This window comes from Salvelinus fontinalis, chromosome 13, assembly GCF_029448725.1.
Source record: "Salvelinus fontinalis isolate EN_2023a chromosome 13, ASM2944872v1, whole genome shotgun sequence".
Taxonomy (NCBI): Eukaryota; Metazoa; Chordata; class Actinopteri; order Salmoniformes; family Salmonidae; genus Salvelinus; species Salvelinus fontinalis.
Genome location: NC_074677.1, coordinates 35,706,010 through 35,720,599, shown reverse-complemented (window position 1 = coordinate 35,720,599; position 14,590 = coordinate 35,706,010). Strand labels below are relative to the sequence as shown.

General features: G+C 41.9%; 1 protein-coding gene across 2 annotated transcripts in view; it reads left to right on the top strand.

Moving 5' to 3' along the window:
- LOC129868538 (unconventional myosin-Ic-like) overlaps positions 1-14,590 on the top strand; it is a 53,261-nt gene that overhangs the window by 14,844 nt on the left and 23,827 nt on the right. Inside the window, exons 2-3 of one of the 2 annotated variants that reach the window (XM_055942624.1) lie at positions 2,709-2,749; positions 14,027-14,185. In XM_055942624.1, the coding sequence (XP_055798599.1) occupies positions 2,726-2,749; positions 14,027-14,185 (183 nt within the window). In that variant the 5' untranslated portion in view covers positions 2,709-2,725. Of the gene's footprint in view, positions 1-2,708; positions 2,750-6,918; positions 7,543-14,026; positions 14,186-14,590 lie in introns of those variants that run through there. The other variant, XM_055942625.1, reaches the window with a different exon arrangement.

Genomic DNA, 14,590 nt, shown 5'->3' with positions numbered 1-14,590 from the left:
GGAGTAAAAAAATTGTGTCTTTTGCTAACGTGTTTAGCTAATAGATTTACATATTGTGTCTTCCCTGTAAAACATTATAAAAATCTGAAATGGTGGCTTTATTCACAGGATCTGTATCTTTCATTAGGTGTCTTGGACTTGTGATTTAATGATATTTAGATGCTACTATTTAATTGTGACGCTATGCTAGCGATGCTAATCAGTGTGGGGGGGGTGGGGGGTGCTCCCGGACCCGGGGTAGGTGCTCGGTAGAGGTTAACTGACAGTCTTCCCAGGCTGCCTCCAATCTTTAAAATGTTCCTTAAGGTATTTAATATTAGTGTACCAGGTTTGATACTTGTATCATAAAATGGAACAATTATTTCACCTGCCCTCTGGACTATCAGACCTAGCTAACTATTGTGTTTTGTAGCTAACTGAGTGCAACATTTGATAGCTTTATAATAATGGTCAACACAATTGTCAGTCCAAGCTTGTATTGCATAGGCTTCAGAATTGTTACATTGTGGAACATTTACAGTGTCTTCAGAAAGTATTCAAACCCCTTATTGTACTTTTTGTGTTACAGCCTGAATTCAAAAATGAATAAATATAATTTTCTCACCCATCAACACACTACCCCATAATCACAAAGTAAAAACATGTTTTTAGAAATGTTTGCAAATTTATTGAAAAAGAAATTTACACCCGTGTCAATTTCTAGAAAAACCTTTGGCAGAGATAACAGCTGTGAGTCTTTCTGGGTAATTCTCTTTCCACCTGGATTGTGCAACATTTCAAAATTATTCAAACTCTGTCAAATTGTTTTTTGATCATTTCTAGACAACCATTTTCAGGTCTTGCCATAGATTTTCAAGTAGATTTAAGTCCGGAACATTTACTATCTTCTTGGTAAGCAACTCCAGTGTAGATTCTGCCTTGTGTTTTAGGTTATTGTCCTGCTGAAAGGTGAATTCATCTTCCAGTGTCTGGTTGAAAGCAGACTGAACCAGGTTTTCCTCTAAGATTTTGCCTGTCCATTCCGTTAATTTTTTTATCCTGAAAAACTCCCCAGTCCTTAAGAATTACAAGCATAGTGATAATGTGATGCCAACACCACTATGTTTGAAAATATGGAGAGTGGTACTCAGTAATGTGTTGTATTGGATTTGCCCCAGACATTTTATTGAGGAAAAAAAGTGTATAGCTTTGCCACATGTTTTACATGAATACTTTAGTGCCTTGTTGCAAACAGGATGCATGTTTTGGAATATTTTTATTCTGTACAGGCTTCCTTCTTTTCACTTAGTCAATTAGGTTAATATTGTGGAGTAACTACAATGTTGTTGATCCATTGTCAGTTTTCTCCTATCACAGTCATTAAACTCTAACTGTTTTAAAGTCACCATTGGCAGCATGGTGAAATCCCTGAGCGGTTTCCTTCCTCTCCGACAAGTGAGTTAGGAAGGTTGCCTGTATCTTTATAGCAACTGGGTGTATTGATACACCATCCAAAAGTGTAATGAATAACTTTACCATGCTAAAAGAGATTATTTTTACCCATCTACCAATCGGTATCCTTCTTTGCGAGGCATTGGAAAACCTTCCAGGTCTTTGTGGTTGAATCTGTGTTTGAAATTCAATGCTCGACTGAGGGACCTTACAGATAATTGTATGTGTGGGATACAGAGATGAGGTAGTCATTCAAAAATCATGTTACACACTATTATTGCACACAGTGAGTCCATGCAACTTATTATGTGACTTAAGAACACAATTACTCCTGAACCTATTTCGGCTTGGCATAACAAAGGGGTTGAATACTTATTGACTCAAGACATTACAGCTTTTCATTTTTTATACATTTGTATAAAATGTGAAAAACATAGTTCAACTTTGACATTATGGTGTATTGTGTGTAGACCAGTGACCAAAAATCTACATTTTATTTTCAGGCTGCAACACAACAAAATGTGGAAAATGTCCAGGGGTGTGAATACTTTCTGAAGGCACTGTATTATTAATTATTCGTAGGCTAAATTCTTATCATTAAAATCACACTCAAAATGTATTGAAGTAACCTAATAATTAAATATTGTAAAACGAACACACTTTTGCTCTTGTTTTTACTTTGCAACTTGTATAATTTTGCCAATAAGTTAAGCACTTTTGTCTTATGTATTGAATACAAGATTGTATTTTGTTTGCAAGAATAAAAATGTATCTAACCAAACTGCTATATTCTCCCGCTGGCGCAAAAATGTTTGGGTTATTTCAAGCAACTATTGGATTTATAGACAATTTCATAGTGTGTTACGTTTTGTAATCATGCCTAGGTTATAGTTTTGACAGGTGAGGAACAAGAGTTATGCAATGGAGCAGTATATTGCTACCATCATTGTTAGATAGCCTTATGTAGACTTGATTCTAAACTGTTGTCTCTGCTGTAAACTTCAGTTCTGTCCTCTGTCTTCAGCAGACGGTCAACTGTTTACACACAACATTGAAAGTATGTGATGACTTTGTAACCCATCCCCTTCCTATTAACTACTTATAACTTGCCATAACCCCTTTCTCCTATTAACCACTTATAACTTGTTATGAGCTAACATTTAAACATTTCGTTCCAATGTCCCTTCAAGCCTTATGGACATGGAGGACGTATGTGGTGGTCTGTGATCTCTGTGCCTAACCAGCTGGGTGTGGACTGTGTTTTCCTCCTCTGTTAGATCAGCTTGACCTCGGAATGAGCCTCCCTCCTCACTGGAAGGTGATATGTTTTTTCTTTGTGTGGTGCATGAGGGAACATTATCTGACGTATTTCTGTCAGCTGCGGAATGTCCAAACATGCAACTGTATTGCCAAGATCAAGCTCCCTGCAAAATGATCCAGTTTCTTAATAGCTTATTAAATTTGACCATGCACTTTGTTGCTTAAACTAAAGTTATTAAACTGCCGTTCAAATATACACATGTGCGTAGAGTCACTCAGTTGCTTGTTTACTGTAGGCCTACAGTGCATCTGTTGGTGTTTTGTTTGTTGCTTGTGTTTGCATGAGCCATGTCCTATTTTTAGACATACCGCACAGTGTCTTTTTTATTTTTATTTATTTAACCTTTATTTAACTAGGCAAGTCAGTTAAGACGGCATTCCCCAGCCAAACCCTCCCCTAACCCGGACGATGCTGGGCCAATTGTGCCCCACCCTATGGGGACAGCCGATCACAGACGGCTGTGATACAGCCCGGGATCGAATCAGGGTCTGTAGTGACGCCTCTAGCACTGAGATGCAGTGCCTTAGACCGCTGCGCCACTCGGGAGTTTCTGTCTATGCACCGGTGCCGGATCTGAGCTCACTTCCTCCTCTCCTCTCTGCCAGTTCCTGTTTTAAGGCAAACCATGGTAGTTTCCTGAAACCTCAACCTGACAATGCCTGTAGTCACTCACCTCCATATGAGTTTGCGTGGTTTAAGCTAAATCTCTACATAAGTCAGATGGAGGCACACATAGCAAGTGTTGCACTGAGTGTCTCTGGAGGACAATCCCATGGACAGGGGGAGTGAATGACACTCCAGGAAATAGGCTTTTGTAGGGAGTGGGTGAGGCTTCAGAGGAACAGCTCTATTGTTTTGTCAGGGAGATGGTGCCTTAGGCTGAGTGGAGGTAAAGAGGGGGATTAAAAGGGAGAGGGAGCAGATGGGGGCTGTGGGAATCCAACACAGATGGACAGCGAGCAGTAGAAGGTGTGTGATACTGTAGACTCAGACTAGACAGAGCCACAGGCATAGTAGCAAAATTATTATTTTTGCGGTTTACACAACCTCACAATGACCTCCTTTCTAATGCACCTATAACCTTTTTTCTGGACAAAGCACTTCTCTCACAGAACACTGTTTAAGCTTCAGTGCTGTATAATACATTAACAAACTGGGTGAAGGGGAGTAGGAGTGGCAGAATAAAGGCTGAGAGAAAGGGAAAGATGTCTAGCAAGAGTTGGCATGTAGAGATCAAGATGAGCTTACTGCTCTGTGCCAGGGATTATACCCGATACTCATTAGTCTACCTCTTTTACGCTGTCACCACTCACCACACATACATTGTGTGTGTGTACTTGTGTTTGTGTTACTGACGTCCGTCTGGTCTTCCTATTAATATTTTATGTATAAAATATGTGTGTGTGTGTGTGTGTGTGTGTGTGTGTGTGTGTGTGTGTGTGTGTGTGTGTGTGTGTGTGTGTGTGTGTGTGTGTGTGTGTGTGTGTGTGTGTGTGTGTGTGTGTGTGTGTGTGTGTGTGTGTGTGTGAGAGAGAGAATGACATCCAGTGGGATAATCCCCTCTGTCCTTGCTCAGTCTTCCCCGCCCCAAATGATCATTATCATTCCTCCATGGTTCAGCATGCCAGTGATGGAAAACGGCAATAAAAACACAATGAGGGGAAAGAGCATGTCCTGCTGTTGTAGTGTAATAGACTATAGGCCTAAAGCCTATCAATGCTGTTTCATGTAGCTTTTATCAACATGTGTATTTGTTGGATATAGAGGCTACAGTATCATGCACAATGTTGCTGTTTTTGAGTTGGTCATGTAATTATGTGTCATTTCACGAGTTCCAGTCAGGCGGTTGGCAGACTATGCTACTAGGAGAAGGACTGAGCATAAAGATCAGGAGGTTATTTAGGCACTATTCTGTTATGTTAAAAAGGGTTTTAAAGCATTGTTGTTTATTGTTATTGCGTGAAAAAGGGGTGGAGAAATATCATGCACTGTGGGTCCCTTAGGATGGGGTGGAGAGATATCGCTCACAATTCTGCACACCACCCTTAAGTGACCCTGTTCAGAGGGGAACAGAGAGAGAGAGAGGCTCCATCTGGAATACATTATTCAAATTCCACAAGGCTGGATATCTGATGATGTTGGCAAGAGAGAGAGAGGGAAGTTGGGGGGTGTTGGGTAGAGAGAGAGAGAGGGAAGTTGGGAGGTGTTGGGTAGAGAGAGAGGGTAGTTGGGGAGTGTTGGGTAGAGAGAGAGGGAAGTTGGGGGTGTTGGGTAGAGAGAGAGGGAAGTTGGGGGGTGTTGGGTAGAGAGAGAGGAAGTTGGGAGGTGTTGGGTAGAGAGAGAGGGAAGTTGGGGGGTGTTGGGTAGAGAGAGAGAGGGAAGTTGGGGGGTGTTGGGTAGAGAGAGAGAGGGAAGTTGGGGGGTGTTGGGTAGAGAGAGAGAGGGAAGTTGGGGGGGTGTTGGGTAGAGAGAGAGAGGGCAGTTGGGGGGTGTTGGGTAGAGAGAGAGAGGGAAGTTGGGGGGTGTTGGGTAGAGAGAGGGAAGTTGGGGGGTGTTGGGTAGAGCCCGACCGATTAGCCTATATCCGTTCACTGCTGATATAGGTCTTTAGGACAATAATTCCACCGATAACCAATATTTAATAAATAGGATGAAAAAGGTAATCACATGCTTATCCAAACACTTTTCTAAAGATGTCATTATCACAATGTAAGGAATCATCATTTGAGCATATTTCTTGGACAATACCTCTTTTGGATGGCAATTTATTAGGGCTGGGAATTGCCAGGGACCTCACGATACAATATTATTGTGGTACTTAGGTGCCGATGCGGTATGTAATGTGGTTCTCATGATTCTACAGTATGTGTATTGTGATTAGTGATGGGGGGGAAATCGATACAGTTACATATGTATCGATTATGTTTGACGATGTATTGTATCATTTTGAAAATATCGCAATATTATTGTTGTGCTAGTTTGCTGTTCTTGCCCCAAAATTCCAGTATTTCTCCTTAATAGCTTGTTCTCCATCTTATTTTTAAACAGGGAGCCAATTTGTTATTCCCATGACTAATCAAAACTAGTTTTCTCATGGCTCTCTCTTGTCCATCTGCAGCAGCAATAAAAATAAAGCCTTTTGTATATTAACACTCACACTTGATTATTTTCCCTCTTACTAGCTAGCTCTGATAGCCGCTTTATTGAGGAAAAATGTACTTACTATGACAGTGCATTAATTTTAAGATCACAAACTGTAAGTCACTCTGGATAAGAGTTTCTGCTTAACGACTAAAATGTAAATGTAAAAGATGGAGAACAAGCTATGAATGAAAAATACTGACAAGTTTTTCCCCCATCACTACAATTTATGAGAACAGTGTGGGAAAATGACACTTTGTTATCAGAAGTTTTGCTCACCAAAAAATCTGAATCAGTATCGGACCCCAAAAAACATATTGGTTGGGCTCTGGTGTTGGGTTTTTAAATGATAGTATTAGTAACTGAAAATCATACCAGATATGGAGGCGCTGTCCTCAAATGGTCCCTGCTATCCGGGATCTGACATCACCACATTGAAGTTGACATTTAAAATAGTTAAGGTTATGGTTAAGTAAGGGTTATGATTAAGGGTAGGGTTTAGGTTAAGGATGTCCCAAGGATCCAAGATAGTACTAACCATCCTCAAACTGAAGTCAGGGGGTGAGGTCACTGTAGAGTGAAAGAGACTTTCAAATAAGTGCACTGCTGCTCCACTATGTGTATACTGTACATATGGGGTTAGTGGATATATCACTAACACACTCACAAAACGTGTGAACAAATGTGTGAATATATACCAGTACTCTACGAACATATTTCATATATATAGATAGTGGCAGAGTAGTTACATAAGCCTAAAGTAATGAGATATATCTGCGCTGGTGTTGTTGTAAGAGAGTGATACATCTTGTGTTTGCATAGTTTTTTTTCCATGGATGGGAAGAGAGCCAATGAGAGGGTTAGGTATGAAATTCATCTTGTTGGTGTGACAGTTCTATTGCTATTATCGCCTATGAATCTGTCTCAGCTTGTAAGAGAAGAAGAAGAGAAGGAGGGAAGGAGGGAGGGATAGAAAAAATGCACTCGAGCCACGTCATGTGATTTTTGTTTGTATCATTTTTTATAGAGTTTCAAAATGGTTACATGTTTCTTAACGTCCATGGGCTGTTAGCAGATTTTTCCAAACCTTTTGAACTCTTTTCTTTGGCCCGGCTCAGCCAGCATACTTTCCCTCGTCTTTTTTTTTCTCTCTCTCTCTTTTTTGGAAGGTGCTCCGGTCCAAGTGTGTGACGTGTTAGCGGAGTTACAGCCTGTGTTTCACAGTGGTGATTTAAGGACTTGCGGACGAATGGAGGAGAGGATGTTTACTTGACCTGTCAATGGGACTACAGGGCTGAAGTTGTAAACAAGTTGAACTGCTGGTATTTATTTAGGCTTGACGCTGTGTGCTTTGTCCTCATAGTGTGGCACAACGGACAGAGAGAACAGCGGGAGAGCATGGTGTGAGGGTGTGTATCTGTGTTTGGAAGAGAGAAACAGACTGACAGAAACAGAGACAGCATGTAGTGTGTGTGAAGGAGAGAGTAACTGTAACCTGGATCTATTGCTCATGGACAGAGGGAGGTAGATGAGCCACTAGAACCCCTAGGGAGTCTTCCTGATTTTGAGGGAGGACCACTGACGCCAGAGAGGACCAGAGAGGGAGATCAACAACACTAAGCTAGGACAGGATGAGGTACCGAGGCAGGGTAAGATCCTTATCCCTTCTCTACATGCTGCTCATAACATGTCATAGGTGTGTGTGTGTGTGTGTGTGTTGTGGGGGGGCATTTTGTCAGTCCCCACAAGCAAAAAAGTGGGGACATTTCATCAGTCCCCACAAGGAAAAAGGCTATTTTAGGGTTAGGTTTAGAATAAGGGTTAGGTTGGGGCTCCCGAGTGGCGCAGCGGTCGAAGGCACTGCATCTCAGTGCTAGAGGCATCACTACAGACACCCTGGTTCGAGTCCAGGCTGTATCAAAACCGGACGTGATTGGGAGTCCCATAGGGCGGCGCACAATTGGCCCAGTGTCGTCCAAGTTTGGCTGGTGTAGGCCGTCATTGTAAATAAGAATTTGTTCTTAACTGACTTGCCTAGTTAAATAAAGGTTAAATAAAATAAAACAATTAAATAGGCTTAAAGGTTAATGCTAGAGATCAAATCAAACTTTATTTGTCACATGCGCCGAATACAACAAGTGTAGACTTTACCGTGAAGTGCTTACTTACAAGCCCTTAACCAACAGTGCAGTTCAAGAAGAGTTAGGGAAAATAAGATTTTGAATGGGAATCAATTTTTTGGTCCCCACAAGGATTGTGAAACAAACATTTGGACTATAGTTCTCCCACCATTACTATGAGTCATTGCCTGGGTCTGGGACTAGGCTCTCCTGGGATATACTGTAGCTGGTGGCTGGTATTTTTCCACTCTGTCCAGTGCTAGCACATCCATGCTGGAGAGACAGCTGTGGAGCTGGTGTGTGTCCACCCATAGTAGGTATGTCTGGGGACGGAGCAGAGGGGCACCTTATAAGGAAGAGACTGAGGGGAATCAGCCCAGCGCTGCTGACTTAAGGGGCCCAGAGCCAAGTCCCGCTGAAGCCTCCCTGCTGCCTCTCATAGATGCACCACTCACAACCCTCTTGGCTCCATAGGACTACATAACCCTCAACCCTCACCTACTTGTTGTGTGAATGTACTGACATGTACAGTATGTGGAACTGATAGATGCACACACACACATACTACATGTTAATGTTTTTAAATGTATGTTAATTATGAAGTATTCTGTCTAATGCATTTCTCATTATGTGTCGGACCAGTAAGACTAGCTGTCGCCGTTGGCGTCGGCTAATGTGGATACTAATAAATCAAATCAAAATAGGACTACAACACCCACACGACTCTCTACTCCATAAGACTAAAACACTCACATCCCTCACTACTACGGGTGCGTTCATAAATTCTTGCTGGAGTGCCAGAGCGCCCTCAGAGTGTGCTCTGGGCGTTCGTAAATTCAGAGCGTTGTCAGATTGTCCGTTCGTAAATTCAGAGTGTTTCGCGCTCTGAGCGTTTAGAGCACACACTGGAAGCTCTGGCCAAGGAGTAGGGTTGATCCGAGCGTTCTGACCCCACAGCGGCAGTCAAGCACCCAAGTTAACTGGCTAAAGTTAGCTAACTGGCTAGCTACTTCCAGACATAAAGACAGAACTGACTTTGTCCATTTTATTTGCCCTAGCAGAGCTATTTAGGCTGTTTTCATGTTATCCAGAGGGTTTGTGACTGTAACTGTACTGCTGGCAACAATTTAATTACGCTTTTTTGCCAACGTTTAATGATACCGGCCATATTCAATGGGTGTTGAGCGTTCGTAAATTCATCAGTTATACGAACGCACCCTACATAGCACAGTATTGCAGCAAAAACAGCCCTCACCGCTCTATTGGACTACAACTTCCACAATCCTCACTGCTTTTCAAGACTACTCCACTCACAGCCCTCACTGCTCCATAGGATTGCAATACACAAAACTACAACACCAACGACTACAACACCTACAGTTGAAGTCAGACGTTTACATACACCTTAGCCAAATACATTTAAACTCAGTTTTTCACTATTCCTGACATTTAATCCTAGTAAAAATTCCCTGTTTTAGGCCAGTTAGGATTACGACTTTATTTTAAGAATGTGAAATGTCAGAATAATAGTAGAGAGAATGATTTATTTCAGCTTTTATTTCTTTCATCACATTCCCAGTGGGTCAGAAGTTTACATAGAAAAACTGAGTTTAAAATAGTATTTGGTAGCATTGCCTTCAAATTGTTTAACTTGGGTCAAACGTTTTGGGTAGCCTTCCACAAGCTTCCCACAATAAGTTAGGTGAATTTTGGCCCATTTTCTCCTGACAGAGCTGGTGTAAATGAGTCAGGTTTTGTAGGCCTCCTTGCTCGCACACGCTTTTTTAGTTCTGCCCACAAATATTCTATGGGATTGAGGTCAGGGCTTTGTGATGGCCACTCCAATACCTTGACTTTGTTGTCCTTAAGCCATTTTGCTACAACTTTGGAGGCGTGCTTAGGGTCATTGTCCATTTGGAAGACCCATTTGTGACCAAGCTTTAACTTCCTGACTGATGTCTTCAGATGTTGCTTCAATATATCCACATAATTTTCCTTCCTCATGTGGCCATCTATTTTGTGAAGTGCACCAGTCCCTCCTGCAGCAAAGCACCCCCACAATATGATGTTGCCACCCCCGTGCTTCACGGTTGGGATGGTGTTCTTTGGCTTGCAAGCCTCCCCCTTTTTCCTCCAAACATAACGATGGTCATTATGGCCAAACAATTTTTGTTTCATTAGACCAGAGGACATTTCTCCAAAAAGTACGATCTTTGTCCCCATGTGCAGTTGCAAACCGTAGTCTGGCTTTTTTTATGGTGGTTTTGGAGCAGTGGCTTCTTCCTTGCTGAGCAGCCTTTCAGGTTATGTCGATATAGGACTCGTTTTACTGTGGATATAGATACTTTTGTACTTGTTTCCTACAGCATTTTCACAAGAACCTTTGCTGTTGTTCTGGGAATGATTTGCACTTTTCGCACCAAAGTACGTTCATCTCTAGGAGACAGAATGCGTCTCCTTCCTGAGCTGTATGACGGCTGTGTGGTCCCATGGTGTTTATATTTGCGTACTATTGTTTGTACAGATGAACGTGGTACCTTCAGGTGTTTGGAAATTGCTCCCAAGGATGAACCAGACTTGTGGAGATCTACAATTTTTTTCTGAGGTCTTGGCTGAGTTTGAAGGTAGGCCTTGAAATACATCCACAGGTACACCTCCAATTGACTCAAATGATGTCAATCAGCCTATCAGACGCTTCTAAAAACATGGCGTCATTTTCGGGAATTTTCCAAGCTGTTTAAAGGCCCAGTCAACTTAGTGTATGTAAACTTCTGACCCACTGGAATTGTGATACAGTGAATTATAAGTGAAATAATCTGTCTGTAAACAATTGTTGGAAAAATGACTTGTGTCCTGCACAAAGTAGATGTCCTAACCGACTTGCCAAAACTATAGTTTGTGAACAAGAAATTTGTGGAGTGGTTGAAAAACAAGTTTTAATGACTCCAACTTAAGTGTATGTAAACTTCCGACTTCAACTGTACATCCTCAAAGGTCCATCAAACTTCATTACCCACAGGGCCGATGGATACTCTACACAGAGGCTTGTGCTTTTCTTATATTATATAGAACACTCATCTCTTCTAAGGGCCACAGGACCCTGTTCACGGGGCCACAGTAACTAGGCCTACACTACTTGAGAGTCCACTCACAACCCAACCTCTTAAGGATCGGACCCTTTTTTTCAGTTTTCGCCTAAAATGACGTACCCAACTCTAACTGCCTGTAGCTCAGGACCGGAAGCAATGATATGCATATTCTTGATGCCATTTGAAAGGGAACACTTTGAAGTTTGTGGAAATGTGAAATGAATGTAGGAGAATATAACACATTTAGATCTGGTAAAATAAAAAATCTTTGAAGTGCAAGAGAAAGGCCATAACGTACTATTCCAGGTTAGCCACAGTTTAGATTTTGGCCACTAGATGGCAGCAGTGTATGTGCAAAGTTTTAGACTGATTCAATGACCCATTGCATTTCTGTTCAAAATGTTCTATCAAGACTGCCTAAATATGCCTAATTGGTTTATTAATACATTTTCGAGTTCATAGCTGTGCACTCTCCTCAAACAATAGCATGGTATTCTTTCACTGTAATAGCTACTGTAAATTGGACAATGTAGATAGATTTAACAAAAATGTAAGCTTTCTGCCCATTTCAGATATTTCTATGTCCTCAGAAATGTTCTTTTTACTTCCAACCTCATGCTAATCACATTAGCCTACGTTAGCTTAACCGTCCCGTGGTGGGGGGGACCGATCCCGTAGAGGATGAGGCAGCATTTTAGAGAAACACACAAACAGCCAAACACACAAAAGACACATTCAGTGGAGATCCTTGAAGACCTGACCCTAAGCCTGACTCTAAAATGCCTTCGGGAAAATCACTATACGTGTGTGTGTGTGTGTGTGTGTGTGTGTGTGTGTGTGTGTGTGTGTGTGTGTGTGTGTGTGTGTGTGTGTGTGTGTGTGGGGATTCCTCTGTGTGTTTTACTTTCTGCAGGAAGGCCACCTGCAAGAACAATGCTCTGAGGTAGAGGGGGGCTGGGTAGGAGTGCAGAGTGGAAGTGTCTCCTGGCTTTCCCCTGCTCATAGTTCTTGGCTTCACTCCACTGTTGTCCTTGTGTTGTTTCAAGGATTTTCCACCATTAAGCGTTCAGAGATAACGACCAGTTAGTGACATTAACCAACCCCTAACGACACCCCTGAGAGGACTGTATGTTCCCAAAGCCCCTGGCCCCATTGTTCCTCTCCCAGTGTGTCTTGGTGTGTGTGTGTGTGTGTGTTAGGGGGCTTGCTTACGCACTTCAAATGATTACACCTGATACAGTGAGTGATCAAACAGACTAGAGGGTGATTGGTTGTAGTAGAATGGTACTGGAATGCAGGATGTAGCCTAGGCATTTCTGTTCTGTACTGGTGGATAATAGTAGTCATAACTGGATAATGCACACACCAATTCACGGTAGGTATATTTTTTGTGTCTGTTCTCTTCTAATATTTTCGGATTAACATGTCGGTGAATTTCTCTGGATATTATTTCCCTGTCTGTGCTCTGTTTGTCATCAGAATACCAGGGTTTACATGTACACACACCTCTTTAGCAGCATTGGTCAGAAGCTGATTGGCGCTAAAGCCTGTATTTACTGTATATACATCCCAATACGCTATCTCACAATCACACAATAGAGGATCTTAGAGACACTGTTTATATTAAGGATTATTGAAATGGCTTCATTGTTTGATTTATGTTCTGCATGTCTGAACATCCTCTGTGTGCTTTCCTCTGGTTGATATGGTTGTTCCTGCCTCTTGTGGAGGTGTTTATTTGCAGTGCTGTGGTGTTGTCATAATACGCCCAATCCCAACTCGACCCTCTGCCCTACCCTCCATGCACTTGTGTAGATCTATGAGGTATGGGTAGGTGTAAGCGATATGAGGAATTCCTCCTAGCCTATCAAAAGGGCAAGGTGAGGATTTTTACATATTGCTTATACCTATCAAATTATTTCAGGTCGGCCTCCTGAGTGGGCAGCAGTCTAATGCTTGAGGCGCCACTACAGCCTGGAATTCGATCTCAGCCGTCTGTGACCGGGAGCCCCAAAAGGCGGTGCACAATTGGCCAGCACCATCCGGGTTAGGGGAGGGTTTTGTCGGCAGTTCTTTCCTTGGCTCATCTCTCTCCTAATAACTCCTTGTGGCAGGCCGGGCGCCTGCAAGCTGACCTCGGTCGTCAGTCGGACGGTGATTTCTCCGACACATTGGTTGGGCTGACTTCTGGGTTAAAGCTGCAATATGTCACCAAATCTGACAAAATTCACAGAAATGTGAGTTAGAGATATGCCATTCTCATTGAACGCAAGTCTAAGAAGCGGTAGATCTGTTCTATGTGCTCTATTTCTATGCTTCCCATGCTTAAGTCTCGTTTTTGCATCTTTTACTTTTGGTTGTGTACACCAGCTTCAAACAGCTGAAAATACAATATTCTTGGTTATTGAAAATATATTTCACAGCGGTTTAGATGGTACAATGATTCTTTACACTCTGAATGCTTGTTTTGTCACATACACTGAAATTAGGCAAACTATTCGAATTTTAGCAACCAGGAAATGGCGGAGCGATTTCTGCATATTGCACCTTTAAGAGAGTGTGTTAAGAATCAGCTCGTCTTGGCGGATCATGTTTTGGAGGATGCATATCTCAATCTTCGCCTCTCCTGATCCCGTTGGGTTGCAGCAATGAGACAAGTTTGTAACTACCAATTGGATGTCACAAGATTGGGGAGAAAATGGGATAAAAATAAATAAAGAACAATTTTTCAGGTGTAGTTGAAGTGCATAGTGGTGGGTTTCAATTTGGATAAAAGCGTCTGCTAAATTGCATTTTATTATTATATTATTATAATAATATATATTATATTATTAATATATTATTGTATGTATCTGGGAAAGAGCGGCAGGCAATGATGTCTCCCCCTTCTATCCCCCTCCCTTTCTCTCTCTCTCTCTCTATAGGAGGTGGGAGGTGAGGGCAGAGTTCATAGAGTTATGGAGAGTACTCTGACAGCCCGGGACAGGGTGGGGGTGCAGGACTTTGTGCTGTTGGAGAACTACACTAGCGAGGCGGCCTTCATTGAGAACCTGCGCCGTCGCTTTGGAGAGAAACTCATCTATGTAAAGAATCATATAATATAGGCTATATGGAAATCTTATCATAAAAATGTCTCTGCATACAGATGTAGGATCTCAATTGGATCACTCTTTTGTTGCTGAGAATTTTCCCGCTCGGCAGGAATACAAACCTGTAGTGGATTCGAGGTTTAAAAAGGCTTCTAAAGTTTGTATTTTCCACTTAAATTGTTTTGACTTGATTTGCCTTGTACGCTACAAGAAATGTCCAATAATTATAATCCACAGAATAATTCACATTTCCTGTTGCCGCAGGATAGTTTTCCGGCTGAAATGAAGATCCTACATCTGTAGCTTTAACTTAATGTTTGCTATTGGTTGATTTTTTTTATATCAGTGTTTTTGTGGGTTTTGTATTAGAGGGGTTGGTGATTGTAGTGTGCGGGTCTT